The 13,067-nt window shown below is 32.1% G+C and overlaps 1 protein-coding gene across 1 annotated transcript in view; it reads left to right on the top strand.

Annotated features, from left to right (window-relative positions):
- Positions 1 to 13,067, top strand: part of LOC107732274 (synaptotagmin-7-like) — a 146,850-nt gene that overhangs the window by 131,373 nt on the left and 2,410 nt on the right. Inside the window, exons 6-7 of the mRNA XM_016543547.1 lie at positions 11,223 to 11,331; positions 12,761 to 12,813. Coding sequence (XP_016399033.1) covers positions 11,223 to 11,331; positions 12,761 to 12,813 — 162 coding nt within the window. The remainder of the gene's footprint in view (positions 1 to 11,222; positions 11,332 to 12,760; positions 12,814 to 13,067) is intronic.

Here is a 13,067-nt window from a genome sequence, read left to right as displayed (position 1 = left end):
TGTTACACTGAATGACAATGTAACATTATTTCAACCAAATTTTAACATTTTATTCTCCAAAAACTTATTTGAAACCTTAAAAGTAGACACTTTACTTATAATTTAATGTGCTTTCTATGGACATATAATCAATTTTGTAAATTTATTTTGATGCGGACATCTTAACGTCTTTGACCCATGTGTGTTTTGTGCAAGAGTACCTGAGAACACAATTCCTCCAGAAGCCGTCTCGAGCATCAGTGTGATGAACTAGCAGTGTGACTCGAGTAGAAACTACTACTAGTGACAAACAGCTGTCAGCGTGAGCTCTCGAGACGAGCCCCTGCGCCCCGGTCAAACTCCTGCAGAATAATGGAGCTGTCCGAGCATGTGTGTGTGTGTGTGTGTGTGTACAAGTTTATATATCCTGGTGGGGACTTAAACCTGAATACACACAGACTCATGGGGACTCGTGTCACGGTGGGGACTTAAATTGAGGTCCCCATGGGTACAAAAGCTTATAAATCATACAGAATGAGTTTTTTTGAGAAAGTAAAAATGCAGAAAGTTTCCTGTGAGGGGAAGGTTTAGGGGTAGGGTTGGTGTAGAGCAATATAATATACGGTCTGTACAGCAGAAAAACCATTACGCCTATGGAGAGTCCCCACAAGGATAGCTGACCAGATGTGTGTGTGTGTGTGTGTGTGTGTGTGTGTGTGTGTTTGTGCGTGTGCGTGTGTGTGTGTGGAGCTTCCAGCACTCCACTCGAGTAGATAATCTTCTGTAATTAGCTGTAGATAAAGAGAGGGCGCAGTGTGTGTTTAAAAGCAGGTGTATTAATGAGAGGGAATGAGTGAAGGGAACAGGCTTCAGGATTTAACAGGCTGACTTTGCAAAAAGACTCATAGACGTTCATGATTCACATGGCCTGCGGTCTCTCTGTCCCTCGATGGGAGAGTGAGCCTGATGACTTTCTCACTGTTTGCTAATGTTAAGGTGTTGTGAGGGGGTGGTTTCTTTCTGCTCCAAGTCTCTAGATATGCCTTGTATCCCTCATTCAGTGCAAGTCGTTGGGATTTTATTAGGTCTGATCAGAGTGATTCGAGGAATCATTCACACCTGGAGCACAAACTGTAGCGTGCTGAAGTTTAATACGTCATGTTAAGGGTTTGTTCACATCGCTAACCCTATATGAGCAATACTAGTGATGCATAACTGAGCAAACACCTATGAATGGTTCATAGAGAAGCAGTTTTGACTTCTTTTTTTATTGAGATTTTGCTTTCATTTCTTTTTAGTCTCTTTGACTGGCTCAAGCTGGAATCTGTGCAGTGTGTATATTAATGTGTATGTGTCAGTTAAAGGGTGAGTTCATTCAAAAATTCAAATCTGATTTAGATATTTATGAATAATTTATTTGGAATTAAAAGTATATATAAATTAATAAATTATACAACATGATAATATTCTAATGTATAGCATGTTTATGTAAATGTAAGTGTACTTTTTAGTCTTGTTTTTAAGGTTTATTAATGTATGGGTAGTATATATATATATTTCACATTAATTTAGAATTGAAGTACTATATTTAACAATATTACAATTTAATATTGTTTGATATATTAATTATATTTATGAAAGCAAGTCAAGAAATAAGCTTGCAATATAAGATGAACATTTATGTTTTAATGTAATTAAATATTAAATTGTTTTAATATAATTACTATATTTATCAATATTACAATTTGTTTAATATAGTAACTATATTAGAAACCAATAAATAAGTTTACATGAGATGAGCAGTTACCTAATTGTTTTGTGTAAGTTTGCCAAGCATCTCAAATTTTAGGGAAATAATGTTTAACATTTTATTTTAAAGTGGTTTAATATTAAATTGTTGTTAATTACTGTATTTAAAAATATTATAATTTAATATTGTTTAATAAAGTAATTATATTAACACAAGTCAGTAAATAAGCTTGCATTATAAGATCAGCATTTATATAATTTTTTGTATGTTTGACATTATTTTTTTTAACATTTATGTTTTAATGTAGTTAAATATTACTTTTTAAAAAAATATAATGACTATATTTAAAAAATATTATAATTGAATTTTGTTTAATATAGTAACTATTTCGAAACACAAATCAATAAATAAGTTTGCACGAGATAAGCAGTTACATAATTTTTTTGCATCTTTAATTTTAAGGTAATAATGCACAACATTTTTTATTTTAAAAAGGGTTCGTGAAATATCACAGCTACTTTATGCAGGCTGTGTGCATTTTACTGTGGACTGACTGTTTTGAAACTTATATGGTAGTTACATAGCACCTAGACCTCAGTTATCATGAAAAAAGCCAGGAAATTTCAGTTTTGACAATATGGGACCTTTAATACTACATTGTTGCTAGTTACTGTATTTAACAATATTATAATTTAATATTGTTTAATATAATAATTATATAAAAACACAAGTCAAGAGATGAGCTGTTATATATATATATTTTCTTTTTTCCATATGTTTGCCATGTATCTCTAATTGTAAAGTAATTTTTATGTGGGTTTAAAAATAAATAAGTAAAAATATAATTACTATGTTTAACAATATTATAATTTAATATTATTTCATTTAGTAATTAAATTAAAGACATTGGTGAATAAATAAGTTTCAATTATTCAATTATTATTTATCAATAATTTTTTTAATTTAAATTTTACATTTTTTAGAATTTTTAAAGTATTCTTTTTTTATATTTTTTTCCAATCTCTAAACCTCTAAATCTCTAAATCTGTTCATTTACTTGACTCTTTTAATAGAAAAATTTAAAAAGTTAAAAAAAAAATTTAAAAAGAAGAAAAAGTGAAATATTTTGCATTTATAGAAAGTACTGAATTGTGTAAAAAATATTATTATTATTATTATTATTAATACACTGAAGGGGGAAAAGAGCAGCTTGGACATTCTGCTAAACATCTCCTTTTGTTTTCTACAGTAGATCGAAAGGTTTTGTAACTACATGAGATTGAATAGATGATTTTTATTGTTGGCTGAACTATTCCTTTAAGGATTTTGATGGCAAACTTGGTGTGTCTTGCCCAGGAGCATCAGATTTTAATTGAGCTGTTCTGCTGTGCTCGAGCACATGTTAGATGTTAGTGTGTGTGTTTATAGTGTGTGAGTGTGTGTGTGTTCAGCGTGGAGGGCTACTGTCCAAGAAATTATGACACGCTTTGAATGTCTGTGTGTGTGTTGTACTGGACAGGCTTTGACTTTTGTCTGGAAAGGCCCGTTGCATCTCACACACGCGTGAAATAATGAGTTATTGTGGTCGCTCTCATGCCGCTGTGCATTGTGGGTTGGTTATGTAATCATCTCCAGTACGCTGTGTGGATGTGTGATCGGCGTGATTGTGTGTTGTGTGTTTCTAATGGGAATCTGATTAGAGGGGAGGCCGCTCTCTCTCCAGCCTGGATGCCTGGATGTGCGTGCGTTGTTCCCGGGGCAGGTAAACGCAGGATAGTATAACAGGTCACGGTGAACCCCAAAGCGGCCCGCCTCCAGCCCGCCTCTGAATGTGTGTGTGTGTGTCAGCGAGGCGCTCACCTGTACCTGTCATATATCCTTCTCCTCGTCTGCTGTTTGTGCACTATGGTCTCCTGTTTGCTGCCCTCCATCCCTCACACACACACACACACTCTCTCGCAGCCCCTCGGTTGCCATGCCAACAGCCCACTTTCGAGGGAGAGCGCTTGGAAGAGCATATTCCAGATATGCTCTGCGCGCCCCCTACTGGCCGATACACACACCTGCAGGCTGCCGATACATAATCATATAAGCATTCATCATGAATATATAACATCTACTCCATGTGCTGGAGATGTTTGCACACCTCAGCGCAAGAGAAATCTTCTGTTTCTCTCTGTTTTGTTTCTCCTCGTGCTGTCAGTAGAGCCGTTTGATTTATTTATTTAAAATAAACAATATAAATAATTATTATAAAATAAATAAATATTTTATTTAATTCATTATTTAATTTAATTTGTATAAATATCATTATTTTAAATGAAATTACAAATTAAAATGCATATTTAAATGAAATATTATTTGATTTTACCAGCTAAAATAAACTTATTGGCTCATTGCTTTTATAAAATGGCAACAGTTGAATTTGTATAAATATTAATTAATTAATTAATTAATTAATATTCAATTATTCTAAATAAATTAAATTTAATTAAATTTATATTATTTTACACGCCCCTTATTGCTGATTGGCTACAAGTTTGTTTTGCTATTCGGCCCGAATCAGTTTTCTAAAGTGTTTTTGAAAAATTACATACCCTGCCTTTAAAGTCGCGCGTAATGGACTGAACATACTGAAGTGCGCAGATGTGAATGGCTAGTGCAGGGCAAATGCATCACAACCTATTTTACTTCTGTAATGTGATGTATTTTCGAGTGAATCAGGATATCTAATCACACACAAAAAATAAATAAGAGAAGCTGTACAACTATAGTTTGTTATTTATTTTTTTTGTAATTTAATTATATAGTAAATTAAATAGTTAATATTATATAGAAGTAATTAATAAAATTAATTAATATTCAATTATTCTAAATAAATTAAATTTAATTAAATTTATATTATTTTATTTTAGCAGCTAACATAAACTTATTGGCTTGTTGATTTTATAAAATGGCAACTGTTTAATTTGTATAAATATTAATTGATGTTCAATTATTTTAAATACAATTACAAATGTAAACATTTTTTTAATTATTTATTTTTTAGCAACTAAAATAAACATATTGGCTTCTTGCTTTTATAAAATGGCAACATTATCAACATTATATAAGACAAAAGTGTATTTTTTTTTTTAAATGACACTTATTTTAATATAGTCCATTAGATCATTAGATTATAGACATCGAAGGCTCATTAATATCAAATGTAATTAATGTACTATCATATGTGTTCTGCTGTTTTACAACTACTTCACAAGTGGATCAGATTTGAGAGCCAGAACTATGCATTTTATAAAGAGATTTGAGTCCTGTACTGTTAAAAGATTTATGAAGATGATATTTATGTTGGCATGTAGGATGACAGCTGAAGTTAAACAGGTTACTGAGCCAAACTTTAGAATAACCTGCAGGCGAGTCACACGTCTACAGTGAATGAATAATTCAGGCCTCAGAGAAGCGTCGACATGTCCTTTATCTGCCCTCGATCGATAGCCAAGGACATGAAAGCAGAGACAGACGGAGAGATACAGAAAGAGAGAGATGTGTTCTTTCTCTTTTCTCTGTCCTCATTTCACCTGTTCTCGCTCACTGCTGAGGGTCATGCAATTATCATGACATTTTTAGCTTTTCTAACTACTGATTTGTTATCATTTGCATTATATTATGCATTAATGTTAGTTATTGATTGCATAGTTGTTTCTGTGTCTATAAAGGCTGAAAACCCCCGTCATACACCACCCACTCAAGTTCTGCTCCTCCTTTGGTAGTATTTACACGTATTTACAAGTATTTGCTTTCAGGTGTTGGTTAATGTACACTACCGTTTTTTTTTTTTTTGTTAAAGAAATTAATAGTTTTATTCAGCAACGATGCATTAAATTGATCAAAAGTGGCAGTAAAGACATTTATAATGTTTTAAATGATCATCACTGATAATAATAAATGTTTCTTGAGCAGCAAATTAGCATATTACAATAATTTCTGAAGGATCATGTGACACTGAAGAATGGAGTAATGATGCTGAAAATTCAGATTTAATCACAGGAATAAATTACATTTGAACATATATTCAAATAGCAAACAGTTATTTTAAATTGTAATAATATTTCACGGTATTACCGTTTTGTTCTGTATTTTTGATTAAATAAATGCAGCCTTGATGAGCAGGAAAAAAAACATAAATCTTACCGACTCCAAACTTTTGAATGGTATAGTGTCAGACAAATGTTTATAAAGAGATCTTTTTGATTAAATTGAAGTTTTAAAACGTCACATCTCAAGATGTTTGTTTATTGTTTTCGACCAGTTGTCTGTAATCAAAAGTTAGAGACTTTTTAAAATCAAAAGTCATTTAGGCCACTTGTCGTGTAAATCTACAATACAGTGATAAATAATGACAGTATTAATGTTTTGTCCGATACTGATTCTGATATTGAGTCTTCAAGCGGTCAACTGTTGCTTTGCAAATTCTATTTATTTTTAATATCAGCTTGGGCACTTTGTATTCAAACGCTTATGGTAATTAGCATGTTTATGATAAATAAATAAATAAAGATAGTACTATGTTTTATTGATCCTTTTCCAAAGCTGAAAGCACTAGCGGTCAGCTGTTGCTATGCTTACCTCCTGAAGCTGTTATAGTCAAACTTTTACCACAGCATTGTTTGAAACAGCGATTGAAATGTTGCTTTTGAGATATGTTGAATTAAAGATGTTTTGTGTGTTTACTTTTTAAGACTCTTTAGAGGAATAGTTCACCCAAAAATGAAAAATTGTCATCCATGGTGTAGATGAGTTTGTTTCTTCATCAGATTTGGAGAAATGTAGCATTACATCACTTGCTCAGCAATGGATGCTCTGCAGTGAATGGGTGCCGTCAGAATGAGAGTCCAAGCAGCTGATAAAAACATCACAATAATCCACACCACTCCGGTCCATCCAGTGAAAAGCTGTGTGTTTGTAATAAACAAATCCATCATTAAGACTTTTAAATGTCGCTTCTGGTCAAAATATGAGTCCATAATCCATAAAAACCTCCTGTGAAAAAGTCCATCCCCTGTTGTCCTCCTCTCACATCAAAACACCAACATATTTGTTTAGAACTGTTTTGGTTTATAAACGGTGCTTGATCTGTGCATATTTCACTCCTGATTCAGACTAGACGACTTTTACACTGCAGGAAGCGTTATTATGGATTATGGACTCATATTTTAGCTGGAAGTTCTCCAAATCTGATGAAGAAACAAACTCATCTACATCTTGGATGACAATTTTTCATTTCTGGGTGAACTATTAATTACCTTTAATAGGGTTCAAACCTTAAATGAGCTTTCAGACGCTAAAACGCACTCCTGCTTGCTGTCGTTTTCATTTCTCCATCTGTTCTCATTCCTTCACCGTTCACACCATCTTCATGGCAGCTGAATGTGTGTGAGTTTAATAAGATCGGACTAACAAGGACACTAACTCATTAACAGATTCAGCCAATCAGTGCTGCATTTAGCTCACAATTAACCAATTACCGACACGATCATGAATATTAATGAGGATCTGTTTCTGAAGATTTTTAACCCCAGTCTCTCTCCCCTCCCGAGCTGACTTCATGTCTGTCTGTCTGTCTGTCTGTCTCTTGTGCTTTGCCTGCTCAGTGTTTTTTAGTCTCCGCTCCGGCTACGTCTGTGTGTCTTCAACAACACGGCCATGATGCTTCCGGCTTTTGAGTAATTTAACCAAGAACAAAAGTGACACCATTGAGAGGATGTTTTCCTGAAACAGATGTGTTGACAGACAGACACTTCGTGGTTTGTGCGTAAAGCTCTCGCCCGACTCAGCTCCGTCCTCAGCCGCTCTCTTTAGACTGGTGGGGATACAGCTGGGAATATGATTTATTTCGTTATTTAGGCACAGTTCACCCAAAAATAACACTTCTGTCCACATCGACTCACCATCGTGTTCTTTTCTGTTGAACACAGAGTTATTTAGAAGAATGTCCAAACTGCTTTTTTTCTGTACAGCGAAAAGCTCCAAAAAGGACACAAAACAACCATTTTAAAGTGATCGGAATGAACACTGCTGTTATGTCTTTGTGATGCTATTTTATTTTATTTTATTATTTTATTTTATTTTATTATTTTACTTTACTTTTATTTTGCTCATCTGGCTGTATTCAAAATGATTTTCAGTGACTAGTGATTTAAATGTCAGTATTCAAATTTTTTTTTTTAATTGATTTATTTATTTGTTGTCCACTTCTAGTTTTATGCAAAAAGTGTTTCATTGAATAGTGATTTTGAATAGTGTATTTCAGTTTTTTTTTTTTTTATGGTGATTTAAATTTCAGTGTTTTGTATTGTTTTATTTTTATTTATTGTTTTATTTTTTTATTGTTTAATTTTTATGGTGCACGTCTGGCTGTATGCAAAAAGATAGTGAATAGCGATTCATTGAATTTTCATTATTTCATTTTATTTTATTCATGATGCCCATCTGGCTGTAAAGCAAAATTATTTTCAGTGAATATCAATTTAAATTTAAGTGTTGTATTTTATTTTGGTGGTCCACTTCTGGCTTATGCAAAAAGAACTTCAGAAGAAAACTTCAACGTTTTTATTTTATTTTATTTTATTTTATTATTTTATTTTATGGTGCATTTTTAGCTGTATGTGAAAATATTTTTTTGTAAATAGTCATTTAAATTTCAGTGTTATTTTTTTATGCCTGCTAATATGTAAAATGTAGCGATTTAAATTTCATTGTTTTATTTTATTTTTGTGTCCCACATCTGTTTTTGTGAACAAAAAAAAAATATTTTTTTTTTATCTTTGTTGTATCCTTCTGGCTCTAAGCATAATATTCTTAGTCAAAAGTTATTTAAATTTCATTATTTTATTATTATTTTATTTTTGTGGTTCACTTCTCGCTTTATGCGCTAAATGTTTTAGTGAAGTGATTTAGATTTCAGACTTTTTCCTCATAAAGCTATCGTTTGACTTCTGAAGGCTCTGAACAGTGCATAGGTCATATGGACTACATTTTGGTGCTTTTATGTGCTTTTTGGAGCTTGACAGCTGTGGTCCCCATCCACTTTCATTGTGGAAAGGGAACATTCTTCCAACTATCTTTCCCATCGAATCAAGAGCAAAGCATCACATTGGCTGTCCCTGCCAGTCTAAAGACAGTCCGATCCTCCCGAATATCTCTCTTTTCCCTCCTGCTCTCTGTTCGACTGTATGTGCCATTTACTGTCTTTTGTCTCTGTTTCTCCCTCCAGCTGTTACTGTGTCTCAGTTTCGTCTGTATCCGTGTGCCGTCTTCATGGCTTTTCTATGTTGTTTTGTTGTGTCTGTCTCAGTCTTTCTGTTTGTATCTGAACTGTGTCTGATCATTTGTCCTCTTCACTTTCTCTGTCTCTCGCTGCTCTTTTGGCCCTCGCTCTGGTTTAGTTAGGTCCTGTCAACTAGTTTAGTTGTTTAGTCAAACATTAAAGGGATGTTTAGGGGTTCAGTACAAATTATGCTCGATTTACAGGATTTGTGGAATGATATCACTTACCACAAAAAATAACCCTAACTTAAATGTCATGTTATCTGCCTACAAAAGTTTTTGATAAAAATATGGGCTTGCTTTCTACTTTTAAACCTTCCACTTTGTTTTATTTTATTTTATTTATTTTATTTTATTTCGTTTTGTTTTATTTTTAAGCCAAAATATGCAAGTCAGAATATTTTTTGTCAATACATATTGTATTGATTTATTTAGTCAAAAATATTTTGTGTGGCAATACACATTTATTTTTTATTATTTTTAAATGAACTGATAAGCCCCCCAAAAAAGTTTTATTTTATTTTATAAATATTTTTCTTTGGCAGTACACTTTTATTTTATTTATTTATTTATTTATTTTTTGTATATAAATGGACCAACAAGCCTTTTTTTCCCTTTAGTAATACACATTTTATTTTATTTCATTTTGTTTTATTTTTAAGCCAAAATATGCAAGTCAGAATATTTTGTCAATACACATTTTATTGATTTATTTAGTCAAAAATATTTTGTGTGGCAATACACATTTTATTTTATTATTTTTAAATGAACTGATGAGCCAAAAAAAGTTTTATTTTATTTTATAAATATTTTTCTTTGGCAGTACACTTTTATTTTATTTATTTATATATTTATTTTTTGTATATAAATGGACCAACAAGCCTTTTTTTCCCTTTAGTAATACACATTTTATTTTATTTCATTTTGTTTTATTTTTAAGCCAAAATATGCAAGTCAGAATATTTTGTCAATACACATTTTATTGATTTATTTAGTCAAAAATATTTTGTGTGGCAATACACATTTTATTTTATTATTTTTAAATGAACTGATGAGCCAAAAAAAGTTTTATTTTATTTTATAAATATTTTTCTTTGGCAGTACACTTTTATTTTATTTATTTATTTATTTTATATATATAAATGGACCAACAAGCCTTTTTCCCCCTTTAGTAATACACATTTTATTTTATTTTTTGTTTTGTTTTGATTTGTTTAAGTGGAGAGATTATCAAAATTGTTTTCTGTGGCTTTAAACCTTTATTTTTATTATTTTATTTTTAACTTTAACGGAGCAATGAATCAGTTATTTATGTTTGTTTGTTTATTGAGAGATGAGTCACACTTATTACTGTGGCTATGTGCATTTTATTTTATTTTTTTATTATTATTATTTTAATGGAGTGGTGAGTCAAAATGATTTTCTGTAGCATTAAATTGCTTTTTTTTTAATCAAAATTATTTTCTGTGGCAGTACACATTCATTTTATTTATTCCTTAAACTGAGTAAAACTTTTTGTGTGTAACAATAAACATTATCTATAATGGAGTCATGAGTTAATGAGATAATTATTTTCTGTGGTAATAAACATTATGTCACAAATACCTATCAATCAACTTCTCTTGTACTGAACCCATAATATTCCTTTAAGTAGATCTGCAGGCTATCCGTCCCAATCCGACTTCGGACACCAACCCTTGGAAAACACAACGGACCGCACCGTGACATGATGAACTGACAGTGTTTTATGTTTGCTGAGACATTAATAACCCTGAATATTTGGCATTTTATGGTGTCTTTTATGTTTTTTATTTTTGGCTGTGCTACAGTGTAAACTGAAGTAACTTTTTGTCCCACAATGTTTTTATGTTTTGTGACAGGAGATGTGTAAAAGTTTGAACTATGTGATTTTTCTTTACTATTTCTCTGTTGTGGCTTTGTTTTATCTCTCACTCTCATGCTTGTTATTAATTTGTCTTGTTTGTTTCTAAACTTTGTGACGAAGCCGGTCAGAATAACACAAGGCGGCGCTCATAGAGGTCAAAAGGTCATCTGGGTTTGAAGGTTTGATTCTGTGGCAAAGAGAAAGAAACGCAGGGCAAGTCACACATGACTGGTATTTTTAGTGATCTCTGTTTGTCTCTGTCTCTCTCTCACCCTGCAGTAGGAATATGGGGAATAAGCCAGCTAACAGTCCTAAGGGTCAGCCGCCAGACGCCGACGGCCATTCCTCAGTGTCTGACCTTGCCAACTCGCTCACTGGAGACATGGTGATGGTAGGACAGAGTGTTTGCATGTAGCTCCTGGTCCCAAATAGTCTCTCTTCCGGCCGCCATAAGAGTCTGAATCACATTGCAGTTCATTCGGCCCTCTCAGACAGGAAGAAGTCTGAACAGCATGTAAAGTAGCCAGGGGATTATTAATTAGGCAAAAATCCAAACCGATTTGCTGAAGGGCAGAGATTGATAAATAAGTGCTTTTTTAGCCTTTAAATACCCACGGAGTGTCTCAGAACTCTTAAGGCAAGACACTGCAGGGAAAAATATTTTTTAATGCAATAGTCAGTTTTGTATGTAATTTTGTTTCCACCACAGAATAAAAATGCAAAAAAAAAAAGTTGAAAATTGCAATCGTGAGTTTATATATTGCAATTCTGAGTTGCGAGTTTATATCTCGCAGTTCTGAGAAGAAAAAGTCAGAATTGTGATATAAACAGTTGCAATTACCTTTTTGATTTATTTATTCTGTGGTGGAAACAAAAACAAAAACAAAAATTCATTGCGAGATGTAAACTCTCAGTTGCGAGAAAAAAAGTCAGAATTACAAGACACTCCGAATTGTACGAAAAAATATCTCGTAATTCTTTTTTTTCTCAGAATTGCTTATATCTCAAAACTCAGAATTCTGAGAAAAAAGTCTGAATTCTGTTTTTATAACGTGTAATTCTGTTTTTTTTTCTTAGTATTTTACATATTTCATTTTTTTAATCTGTGGCAGAAACTGATATTGGGCTATTTAACATTTTGTTTTGTTTTAGGCTAGTGGAAAGAAAACATCCAAAATAGACTTTCAAGCGTTTTATTGTGCTGTATCTATTTGCATCTCCTGAAGATTTTTGCAGAGGGGTTTGTTCATATATCATTTGCCTGATTTAAACAACATTTTATTCCTAAAAACATTCAACTATTTTTTTTCTGTCTGTTGACAGTATTTTCTGATTGATGGAGTGATAAAAATAGATATGCAAATCCATAATAATGCATTCATTTACATATTTAAAACTAAAATTTCAGAAAACTTGTACTACAAAAGATATGTGCAATTCTCAGTTTAATCTATCAACTGGGGAAGTATAGTAATATATGTTATTCACCTGTTGTGTCTGTGTGTGTGTCTGCGTGTGTCTGTGTGTGTGTGTGTCTGTGTCTGTGACTGTCTGTGTCTGTGTGCGTGTGTCTGTGTGTGTGTGTCTGTGTCTGTGTTTGTGTTTCTCGATCAATAATAACAGCAGGAGTCTCTGAATTGTTAATAATCATTCATTCATCATTCATTCATCATTCATTCAATAAGAAAACAGCAAATGTCAGGTTTTGAAAACTCCAGATGTTTTCTAGCAGATCTGTGGTTAGGCTGAGGTGTTTGTGCTTGATTTTTTGTAACAGCGCCGTTCTTCACGTTCCTCTTTCTCTCTGACACTCTCTTTAGTTGTCTCCGGGGTCTGAAGACGACGACCACGAGGGCCCAGTGAGCGAGAAACTGGGAATATGATATTTTTTTCTAATATAATGAATTAACATAATAATAATAATTATTATTATTAATTTAAAATAAATGATAATTAATATTTTATTACTATATTACTTAAATTGCTAAAACAATTTAAATGATATATTATTTCTTACATAATAAATAAAATTTATAAAAAATTAAAAAAAATTAAGTATTTATTTCTTATATAATAAATAATAATATTAATTATTATTATTATTATTTAAAATATTTGCATTCCTAT

The sequence above is a fragment of the Sinocyclocheilus rhinocerous genome, unplaced genomic scaffold (genome assembly GCF_001515625.1).
Source record: "Sinocyclocheilus rhinocerous isolate Xijiao unplaced genomic scaffold, SAMN03320098_v1.1 scaffold38, whole genome shotgun sequence".
Lineage (NCBI taxonomy): Eukaryota > Metazoa > Chordata > Actinopteri > Cypriniformes > Cyprinidae > Sinocyclocheilus > Sinocyclocheilus rhinocerous.
Note: the sequence above shows the minus strand (reverse complement) of the source record. Positions and strands in the feature narration are given on the sequence as shown.